We start from the raw sequence: 12,179 nt of genomic DNA, 5'->3' as shown, positions 1-12,179 counted from the left end.
TAGTGTCGCAGTCAAACTGCAGGCCCTATGGTCTGTAAGGTGCAGTGTATCTGAACAATTATTTTTATTCTAATTTGTTCCCAAACATAACACAAACAAACACGGCAACATCCTGCAAGATTTCAGAACAAGATTTTACAACAAGGCTTCGCCACCTTTCCATAATACAGTAAGACACTTATGATTACAATCAGAGCCGTGTGTCAAAAAACAAGCATTTTAAGTGGACATATATTGTTGGTGCACAGGTGCCCCATTTAATTATACCGTCAAACCTGAAGTGAAACCCTTGTTTTTGAAGCTGCTTTCAGACCTCATTGTAATTCAAACCTCTTGTGCTAAGCAGTGTTTTCTGGTTTTGTCTCTGTCTGTCAGGAAGCTCCATATGTAATGCTGAAAAAGAACGCTGACCTTTTTGTAGACAATGAGCGCTACGAGGGTTACTGTGTAGATCTGGCTGCAGAGATAGCGAAGCACTGCGGCTTCAAATATCAACTGAAAATAGTAGGGGACGGAAAATATGGAGCCAGAGATGCGGAGACCAAAATCTGGAACGGAATGGTTGGAGAGTTAGTGTATGGGGTGAGTAATCTTTTACAGGATGTAACTTAAGTCTTCGATTAACACTACATGCCACTTATTCTGGTTATTCTGTGTTGTCCTTTGGTTTGATAGAAAGCAGACATTGCAGTGGCTCCTCTGACCATCACTTTGGTACGAGAGGAGGTGATTGACTTCTCCAAACCCTTCATGTCTCTGGGAATCTCAATCATGATAAAGAAGCCTCAGAAATCCAAACCAGGAGTATTCTCTTTCCTGGACCCGTTGGCCTATGAGATCTGGATGTGTATTGTTTTTGCTTACATCGGTGTCAGTGTGGTGCTGTTCCTCGTCAGCCGCTTCAGCCCATATGAGTGGCACACTGAAGAGTATGAGGACGGTCAGATCCAGACCAATGAGTCGACTAACGAGTTTGGCATATTCAACAGCCTGTGGTTCTCCCTTGGAGCGTTCATGCGCCAAGGTTGTGACATCTCACCTAGGTAGGGCAGAAAAAGCAATGACTGCCTTGTTGTTCTCAGTTTAATTAATCAAAAATAACTGTGTTACTTCATGGATTCATAACTTGGAATGTTGGTGTGCTTTTTCACATTTAAGCCTAACCATAACTGCTTACAGAGATTATTGGTAACTTGTGAGACAACAAAGTGTATCTTTAGCAGTGCTAGCTGTATTCTGGTTCAACACTTAAGTCCAGAGTGAAGTATCAGTATTTCTTTGATGGACTAAAATCAATGGACAGCATTGCTCTAAATCAGGTGACAGTGTTATGCTAGTTTATTTTTTTCCAATTGAAGCAAGGCAGTCCTTCTTGTATTTAATACATATTTATAATGTTGCATCATCTTCACAATTCATTGTCAGCTATGATATCAAGGATAGGAATAGAACCGTTTCTGTAGAATATTTTGTTTGTGCATTATTTACACTGTGCAGTATGTTGACAAGAAATCAAGCATCTAACAAGCATTTAAGTTGTAAGTCGAATCAAGATGTCATTTGTTGATTGAGTCAAAGGGTGGCTTATTTTTTTAATCTGACAACATCAGAAATTTGGTGCCATATTTCACTTACTTCACAAAATCCCTCTGGGAAACTGTTTGAATAAAATCATGTCCACTCGCCACGGACGCAGAATATTTTGTTGACACTGAATGATTTGTTAATGTTTGTTAAAGTTTTGTGTTTGTTTTTCCAATAGATCTCTGTCTGGCCGCATTGTTGGTGGCGTGTGGTGGTTCTTCACTTTAATCATCATCTCCTCTTACACCGCTAATCTGGCTGCTTTCCTGACTGTCGAGAGGATGGTCTCCCCCATTGAAAGTGCAGAGGACCTGGCAAAACAGACGGAGATAGCCTATGGGACTCTGGACTCTGGCTCTACTAAAGAGTTTTTTAGGGTAAGAGATAATCTCTTTGTTGCCCACACCTGTGGTAACAAGGCCTTAGGTATTAGCCTTAGTTGCTGAAATACAACATACTGCACTCCTCAGTGAACCATGCTACTCTGCTGAATATAAGGAAATTTGTTTTTTTAAAGTATCTTAAAATTCCAGTATGTAGTGAGGTTTTGTCTAGAACTACGACACACAACCGTTTTGGAGACCAGCAATCTGCACCTGGCAAAGCAGTCTTGAAGTGATTTTCATGAATTAAAAAACTTACCATGCTCCAATAAATGTAAATGATAATGCTAATGTTATGCTTTGAGACAGTGAAAATCATATCAGCATTAAATACATAGTTTAGAGGAAGAAATCAGAAATCAATCTGTGAACTTTCGTAACCTGATTTTATTAACAGCAGGTGCTTCTTCCATTGTCTTTTTTTATAACAGCGCTCAAAAATCGCCCTCTTTGACAAAATGTGGACATACATGCGTAGTGCGGAGCCCTCTGTGTTTGTGAAAACCACAGCCGAGGGGGTTCTGAGGGTCCGTAAGTCCAAGGGGAAGTATGCCTACCTGCTGGAGTCCACCATGAATGAGTACATCGAGCAGCGAAAACCCTGCGACACCATGAAGGTGGGAGGCAACCTGGACTCCAAAGGCTACGGAATCGCCACGCCGAAAGGATCCTCATTAAGGTGGGTGGAATAGTATAACAATGTGTCCAATGTTGTTATAGTATCCCACCTACCCTGATGTAGCTTTGCTTATTTGTCTCTGGTTTGTATAAGGAGATGAGGTAATGCCCCTTCCCCTTCAAATTCTTTAAAAACCATTGCAATTTATTGTAAGTCGATAAATTGCAAAAAAAATGTTTATTCATTTTTTTTTCTAGATTTGAATAATTGACAAATTTGCTGCAATAGTTTCCAAAATTTTAACAATTAATGACTTACAGAGTATATTGAGACTCGTTCCTCTTATCCAGACTGAATTCCAGCTGGGTTTCTAAGACTTTGAATCTTAATTTGAACCTTTCCTATACCCATAGACTCTAACTTTAGATTACTCTCCTATAGTGTTTATGTCTAGTATTGTCCTAGCGTATGTCTTTTTCCATGTTTCTATATGCTTAACAATTTTGCCTTGTCGTTCTGCTCTTTTTCTCACTTGATTATCTTTGAATGATTGATTAGTTTTGTATGTTTAAGATAATATATTTTAGGAATGTATAGTTAAATGCATAGTTAAATGTATATTTACTTACTGTGTTTTGCCAAACCCTTGCAGTACACTTCTTTTATGTAATAACTTAATGGACATTTCCTTTGTGGGAAAAAAATTGGAAGTAACACAAATTGTATATCCCATGTTAACTGTGGCACTGCTTGGGTTTAAATATGTATTTGATATGCATTGTCAAATGTTGATTATTGAAGCCATTTATATATATGTATATATATTAAGATAGCAATAGCCTTATGCCCCTCAATTGGATCAGTTGCACTAAAAACTCCCTCCATCCTCAAACAGTACATTTAAACTAGCTAATGGGTAGTTGGGTTAGATGGTGATTTCTTTAGGAAATGTTGCATGTTTTTGACATATTTCCATGAGGTCTAACCATTTTTTCCCCATTACTACTGTTTTGCTGTCTCTCTTTTAGTGGAGTCACTTGCCAGACACTGTTATATGTATGTTGTGGATGTGAGTACGTTGCTGTAGCCACTAGTCCCCTTAGTCCTAGCACTCTGTCCTCTCTGTTGTGTTACGGCTAAGCTCTGCCACCTTTGACAAACATTCATGTCACACTCACATTTGATCCTGATTACATAAGATAGCTATTCTGTGATAGAACTACCCAAATACCATGAGGGGGGAGGGAGGGCATAGACATAAATCAATTTTTTTAATCTCTAAAATGAGGGAGTGATAAACAGACAATTGATAAGTGGCTCACCCTGTCTTACAAGTATGTTTTATCGTTTCAAGAAATGCGGTTAACCTCGCAGTACTAAAACTGAATGAGCAAGGCCTGTTGGACAAATTGAAAAACAAATGGTGGTACGACAAAGGAGAGTGCGGCAGCGGGGGAGGTGATTCCAAGGTCAGCCCCAGTGAGCAAAGTGATGGGTAACTCATTGCAACTCCCAAAAGTAAGCAGCAAACCAGCACAGGATCCCAATCTACACTGACAGCAGGCCAGTCACCTGCTGAATCAGCTGCACAGCTAGCAACCCTCAGCAACGTCAATCATCAGCACATACACATTCTTAAGTTGACAATCAGGTCTCTAAAGAAATTGCAAGACGTACCATGAGTTCATTAACTTGACCTCTTCCCATTGGCTCACTATACTTGGACATACAGTATATCTGTTGCCCTTGCTGCTTACTTCAGGCGATACGTTAATGCACATTTGGCTCTGCAAAACTCGCTTTTACTTAGGCCAAATGGCGCATCAACGTCCATCGCCACTGCAACGGAAAGAAGAGAAAGAAATGTAAGAAAGAGAATCAAAGACAGAAAAAAAGTTTAATCAGTGTAAATGTAATAATAACATAAAATAACATTGATAATGTTATTTATGTTATTTTCCACGTGAAGAACGCCAGTAAACCTTGCGGTATTGAAACTCAGTGAGCAAGGAGTCTTAGACAAGCTGAAAAACAAATGGTGGTACGATAAGGGTGAATGTGGAGCCAAGGACTCTGGAAGTAAGGTTAGTCACTGCAGGTTCTATGTGATTCAAGCACATTCATAATTATTAGTGGGAATGACCCCATTTAAAGTAATGATAAATCATTTCAAGCAAATGCACAAAGCATGAGATGCCTTGGTAAGATGTAACTTTGTAACTTACTAATGCCTGCAGACCTACTAATGATTAATACCATTTATATTATTTTATAATACAGTAATGCATGCAATGTCATTCTTGAAATGTGCACTCCTTTATCAAAATGACCGGTTAAATCCTCTTTTTCCAGCTCCCCAATTTCCAAAGACAAATGAAATGGATTGCTTTTTTCTTACAAAAAAGCTTTCATGAGATATTTATGAATTTTAAAAATTTGGACACAACTACACAAAGGAAACGCTCACAGCAAAGAGTGCTGAAATCTGACAGTGATTGGCTATTCTCTGGACCATCTATTAAGGGTGTCCAATGGTGTTAAATGTCCTCTGTTGTATTCGTATCACTGTCTTTCACTGTGTGGTACTGTGTGAGTCTTGTGTTGTTTTTTTTGTTTGTGTAGCCTCATGTTGATCTTAGTGTATTATTAATGAAGTTCACACTGATTTCACAGCTACCTCTCATTCTTATAACTTTAAATATATCACAAATTATGAGAAATCCACCATTTAAAAAAAAAATCAATTAATAAACCGCTCCCTCACCTACCCGTTTTCCAGTGTTAAGCTTCATGAAATCAATGACATCAATTATTAATGAAACGATCCGTGTGAAAAAAATGAGCACTTTGTTCTGAGTGATTCTCTTTCCTCAGTTGGCACTTGTTTCTTTTCCTTGATAATTGATACTCACCTCTGTCTTGTCACTTAAATACTCCCGACTTTAAAACATGTAACTGTGTTGTCTATGGCTGTCCTGTTGTCACTTTTCTACACACAGATAAATTGTGCACCACTTTGAAAAGGTAGAGCCCTATGTATCCATTTGGCATCCACCTTAAATGAATACATGGGTGTTTTATAAGTTAAACAAAACTCACTGTACTGTATGTGTCAGACCCCAATTGGTTTATTACTAAGCTGTCTTCTTTCTTGTCTCTGTCTATAAGTAAAGGTCCTTGAGCACGTTTGTAACAGCTTCGCCCTTTGTAATGGGCAACCCGTGTAAATGGTCCTTTTATAGTACAAATTTCGGATGTAGATCCTCAACACATAGACTTTATATGCACTGCATACAAACTGCTGCTGCATTCCATTATGATTACAGTACTAACATTACCCACTACATTGCTTTAAATTGACCCCAAATGAAAAAGCACCTGTGTGTTATGTCTTGGTATTTTCTGTGCTTTATAGATATTATTGGCTGTCAAAAAATTGTATAATCATTATTAGATATAGTGGTGTATTTTTGTGCATTTTTAGTTTTTGTTGTGGATGTGATTGTTTTATTCATGTGCATTTTTAAATCTTTTCGACCATTGACCCTTGCCCTGCAACTGACCTCTGTCTCGTGTGCATTTCGCAGGAGAAGACGAGTGCTCTCAGCTTGAGCAACGTGGCTGGAGTCTTCTACATTCTGGTTGGAGGACTCGGTTTGGCCATGCTGGTGGCCTTGATTGAGTTCTGTTACAAGTCCCGAGCCGAGGCGAAACGAATGAAGGTGGCAAAGAATGCACAGAATATTAACCCAACTTCCTCGCAGAATTCACAGAATTTTGCAACTTATAAGGAAGGTTACAACGTATATGGGATCGAAAGTGTAAAAATTTAGGGGGTAGGGAACGAGGTTTTCATAAATTCCCCCCAAATGCACGCTTTTTTGGCTTCATCCGTTCCATCCCTCAGTGTTAGTGAATGAAGAGGTTGGCCAAAGGATCGTATGTACTGGTGATTTATGATTTAATAAGAGAGAGAGATATCCCCCGTTTTAAAGATTAAAACTGTGTTTGTCCATTTAAGTTTCCTTGCTATTTTAAACCATTTTCATGTATGACTGTTGATGGCCATGCTTGTTAATACCTCTGTCCTAGTAACACATTTCAACAATAATGCTTGCAATGACCATGCATAAGCATTTACATGATCATTTGAATCTTGCATTGTTTTAACCATGGAGGTCATATTTAGTTCTCATCTACATTGTCATGTTTTGAACATTAACAATCTTTTAGGCTTACAGATGTGGAAATACTCTAACCTAACATGTTGCCTCCTTGTTTGTGTATGGATCCGTGTGTGTGTGTCTCTTGTGTGTTTAGATGACCTTTGGGGACGCCATGAGGAACAAAGCAAGACTTTCCGTCACTGGGAGTACTGGGGAGAATGGTCGGGTGATGACTCCAGAGTTTCCGAAAGCTGTCCACGCTGTCCCTTACGTGAGACCTGACATGGGACTAAACGTCAGCCTGACAGATCTTTCCTGATCAATGAGAAACTTCTGAGTGCCTTACAATGGTTTCAATGGAGCGAGTTTTTTTTTTCTGTCTTTCCCTCTCTCCTTCTGTTCTTCTGTCACTGTCTGGTGAGAAAGGAAAGGTAGGAGATGGAGGCTTCATTTTGTGTCTCACAAAGACTTGTATTGTTGCTCTCTGTCTCTATTTCTCACTGTATAAAACACTCTCTCTGGGTGGAATTACATCTCGGAATATAAAAGGGAGGCTCTTTTTTTCTAAACTGATGACACCATGCTTTCCTATCTAACTGTCTGGACTGGACTGAGACGGAAACGAGGGCTTGATTAACGGCAATGGCTGCTTCTGGGAGTCAAAGTTTCAGTCATCTCAACTGTGCGTGCGTGTGTGTGTGTGTGTGTGTGTGAAGTGTGTGGGAGTGTGTGTCAGGGAAAGATGTCGTCAAAAACACATTGTTTCTGTAGCCACCACCGCCAAACAGGATTTTCAAGCACACTTGACATCATCTGCATAAAGATGTGAAATTGTCTTTGTTTTACTAAGAAAATATAGAAAAAAAGTTTATGGAAAAAAAAGATTTTTATGTATTTTCACAAAATAGCTTTTAAATGAACTTGCTTACATACTGGTTGGATATAAACATCTAAATGTGTGAGTATTAAGAACGAAAAAAAAAATATTAAACCGCTTCTAGTTCCATATTTTTAAAGCCAAATACATTGCATATGGGGCTGAGATGTTGAAATCATGTAATTAATTCCTATTCTAAACTTTCCTGTATATTTTATTCTTTAACATTTGGTGTTGATATGAAATATAATGTCAATGCTTGACATTTGGAATCAAGCCTTCTACGTTTTTCTTGTTAGAGTCGGTGCAGCGATTTTTCTTTATACTTTCGTCCCTTTGTTTGCTTCAGTGCTTTTGTTGTTTGTATTTTTTTCTGACAAGAACCAGGGTTGTTTTCATTTCAAGAGGAAATTAACCTGTTTACACGCCATGAATACAAAACAAAAAAAATTGTATGGTCTGGTATTATCGCATCACACTTTGAAGTGACATCATAAAGAGGCATCAACATCCACATGGTTTTCATGGTGGTTTAAAATGCCAAATAAGTGAGAGTGCCAAATTCTAGTGCCAGTAGATATTAATATAGTCTTAATATAATCAATCACTGTCATCTCAGTGAATGTAAATGATACATTCTGTAACTTTTGTAACTAGATGTACAGTTGGTGGCAATGACAGTGCTAATACAATAGCCTTTACGCTTTGTTTTCCAGTCTCCATGTATTTTGCATTGATCTGACAATAAAGTAGCACCACTTGCATGTTGTTGCCGCAATTATACATATGTTGATTTCATTACTGCCAAACATGCGTTTTCATTTTAATGTTGAAGTTGTGAGGTTAATTGTTTGAAATTGGAAATACAATGTTAGACATATATACAATATATACATATATACATATATTTTATATAAAAAGTTTGAATATGAAAAGTTATAGCCCATTTTATTATAGCGTCAAAGCTACCATTTAATACTAAATTTGGTTACTTATTCAGAAAACACAGTTTTGTTTTGTTTTCAGTTATGCAGTCTTACCAAGTTACTTACAAAACTTATACAGACAAGCACTTCTAATAATAAGCCATTTTATGTTATCTTCTTTTTCTGAAATTGACCTTTGAGGAGTCCACTCCACTCCAACACAAAGGGAGGCAAACTGTATTATGTTGTGTTATCACTGTTGCTTTTGTAATCAACAACAGAAACATATGCCGTAGTTGGTTATCAATTTCATCACATAATCAGGCTACTCTCACTGACATTTTGTATATGGAATGTGTGCTAACTTGTTTATTTTTTGGGACTCTTTCTAAATAAAAGTGGCTGATCTCTTGTTATTTCTGTCATTTTTTGGAAAGCATCACACAACAAGTGACATAATATACAAAACACATGTATTGTAATATACAGGTACCCGTGTGTATATATATATATCAATCCTGGAAATTAAATATCTTAAATGGACAGAAAGGTTTAAATGAGATGGGACATCAGTAGTTAATTTACTTAAATACAACCACATGTTGGCAGTCTGCCTTTCAGACGATCAGGATCAATGAGTGCCAGAGTCTTAAAGGTAGGAAAAGAGGTGACAGAATTATTCAATTTATCAACCTTGCTAAACTAGTAGCACAGTATCATATTGTAAGTAAGTTGCCTACTGGCTTAAGATAAAATGAGCATTATTCACCCAGTGTTAATCCAATCAAAAGTGATTGACATCACTCAGACTCTCCAGTTAAAAGCTCTCCACTCTCACATGTGTTTTCAATGACTCTGGCTGATTAGCCCTCTGCTCAGGTTCAGGCTGGGTGAAGCTAGGCTGGCAGTAACATGTTGTCGCCAAACTTACTGTATTAATGCTAGTGCTCACACCACAAAATGACATTCACTCGACCACAGAATAAGTAAGGCCAGAATATTGGTAATGAAATGAATACTCGCAGATTGATGAACTGCTTCCTGGTGAGCAGGCCGGCCCAGCAAAGCTAATGCTAGTCAGTAACAAACGCTCCAGGAGCTTTGACCATTTTCTCACTACTTTGCTATTTACTTTCCCATAGGATTTTGTTTACCATTACACACAAAGAGAAAAATAAAGTTTTCCAAGCTAATGGGTTTAATAATTGTCTGTCAATCTCAGAACCCATAAGATATGATGATGTAGCCTTCTAGGGCAACAGCCAATATTTTGGGCATGATGTAGCCAACAGTGCCAACACTTACTCTGTGATTGTTTACAATTTAATAGACAAATCCCATCAAGCATTTCGTCATCATTCCCATCCAATATTTGCCTCATCGACAATGCCACACACCCTTCTGGGGGCATGCAATTATTTATCAAACAAACATTTTATTTTTTTTAAACTAAAGACATAGTAATTGTTTTACAACCTTTACTGAACCTGAGCATCTTATTAAGGGACACCTTGATAAATTGAGGTTGATTGCCATCATGTCCCCTCAGTCTTCCCTTGTCCCACTCAAGCAAGCTATCCATCAACTGTCACCAGCACTGACAGGGAATATGCATTGTTAAAGTCTCAGTGAATTTTCCGGTATTTTCCCGTAGTTTCTCTCCATATGTGAGAGTGTGTTTCTTTCCCCCAGAAGGGGGCGCGGACTTTGCAATGACACAAGAAACTTGATGGTAGTAGTACCTCATCTGTGCATTTTGGAGAGAGGATATATTTTGTGGCAGACTGAAAATCACAGAAAGTACAGTCTGAAAAAAATGTGTATCCCAATCATTTTTGCAAGGGAAGAAGAAAATTTGCAGTATTTGCCAACATTAGTTATTGCAATTGCAGTTAGTGCAAAATGAAATACTCGATGGTGGCACTGTCGTGTATCAGAAATTTGGGGCAGATTGGACAATGTATGCTCAAGTTACAGAAACTTCCTGTTTTATGGCAAAAAGTGATCTTGGCGACACGCCATATCAACACAATGCAGTGAAAAGCCAAAGTTTTCAGTGCTGTTTGATCTGACATGTCTTAAGATGGTACTGACCTATTTTGAAGTCAGTTGGGTTAAATCTCTAGGAGGATTTCGTTAGAGTATGACACTTGCAAATGATGGAAAATGGCCATACAAATCAAAATGGCTAACTTCCTGTTAAGTTACAATATTGAGATGTAGGTGACTTTTCAGCAGAAATGTCTTTATATGGTACCAATGGATTTTAAAGTCGATTGGGTTAAATCCCTAGGAGGAGTTTGTTAAAGTATAAAAACATGTGACTGCCTTTCTGCCAGTAGGGGGCTCTATGACTAAGTTGATGTTAACATTGGGTTGTATTTAGAAAAAGTTCAGGGAGATTGGACAACGTATGGTGAAGTTACAATTGTGGAAGAAACATGACTGAGAAAGTGAATAACAGAACAAGGTCACAGACTACTTGGGACATAGGCCTGATAAGCACACATTCTGTTTTGAGAATAATAGAATTATATTTCTGCATGATGACACCTGGACTCAAAGTAGACCCTACTGATGGTAAATGTATGAGTGTGTATAGGAAAGACCCGATGGGGCGTGTAAACGTTGTCAGCACACAAACCTCAGTATAAGAGGGTAATTCCTGTTAAGAGACACTTCTGTGATAAGAGTGTGTTGACCTTGATTCAAAAAACAGCATCTCTGCTGTATCCTTCTTGTAGACCTTTCCGAGAAACTTTTCATCGGACTTGTCATTAGATGCTACTGACCTTTTTGGAAGTTCATCATGTTAAATCTCTAGGATAAGTTTATTGAAGGATGACACCTGCAAAGGTTAGAAAATTGCCATAAAATCCAAAATGGATGACTTCCTGTTCAGGATATTGCCCCAGTAGGCTTTTTGGGGCATCTAGAAAAGTTATTTATGCCTGGTTTTCATAAATTGACATCAATATTTGGAGTACAGGTTGTATTCGAGGGGATGCTAACGAGACAGTTTGCCATGGCCTATACAAAAACCAATAAAAATAAGTACATTTTCCCCACTCATGAATTGATTGTGAAGTTTGGTGGGGGTTTGAATATTATAAAGCCACCAAAAACCAAATTCATCAAGGAAAGGAAGAAGAAGAAGAAGAAGAAACTTAGCAAATCCAATAAGGCCCTTTCGGATCCTAATAAATGTCAGATGTTAGCCAATGTGTTCCATGGTTGCATTTTGGGTGTTGCATCCCACCTCTTTTCCTCTCCACATGAAATGTTTACTCAAATGTAATTGGTAATATATTGTTGTGGAAATACTCTTCAATAAAGATCAACAAAAAGGATCAGCTTTTTCTCTGTGGTTTATTTTGCCAAAGCATTTTCCTCTGCAGACAAAAATACGTTCATCCCTACATCCTCACAAAGTTAGAGTCTAGTAGGAATGACGATTTGCCAAATCTCGCACAGTCTTTTAGGGAGAGGGACAGGACGCGAATAGCCTTGGTTGGGTGACGTCTTTAGACCCAACAAAAACATGCCTTAGACATTACAATTCTGAACATTCTGAACCTCTCTCATCACAAGATGTCTAACACAGGGTACAGATGCACAAATATG

The 12,179-nt window shown here is 38.2% G+C and overlaps 1 protein-coding gene across 1 annotated transcript in view; it reads left to right on the top strand.

The window, feature by feature from the left end:
* gria2b (glutamate receptor, ionotropic, AMPA 2b) overlaps positions 1-7,012 on the top strand; it is a 49,795-nt gene extending 42,783 nt beyond the window's left edge. Inside the window, exons 10-16 of the mRNA XM_083915129.1 lie at positions 376-582; positions 676-1,043; positions 1,763-1,961; positions 2,399-2,646; positions 4,556-4,670; positions 6,174-6,422; positions 6,907-7,012. Coding sequence (XP_083771255.1) covers positions 376-582; positions 676-1,043; positions 1,763-1,961; positions 2,399-2,646; positions 4,556-4,670; positions 6,174-6,419 — 1,383 coding nt within the window. The 3' untranslated portion in view covers positions 6,420-6,422; positions 6,907-7,012. The remainder of the gene's footprint in view (positions 1-375; positions 583-675; positions 1,044-1,762; positions 1,962-2,398; positions 2,647-4,555; positions 4,671-6,173; positions 6,423-6,906) is intronic.
* Positions 7,013-12,179: the final 5,167 nt, after the last annotated feature.

The sequence above is a fragment of the Echiichthys vipera genome (assembly GCF_963691815.1).
Source record: "Echiichthys vipera genome assembly, chromosome: 6".
Taxonomy (NCBI): Eukaryota; Metazoa; Chordata; class Actinopteri; order Perciformes; family Trachinidae; genus Echiichthys; species Echiichthys vipera.
This window is presented reverse-complemented; position numbering and strand designations above follow the sequence as displayed.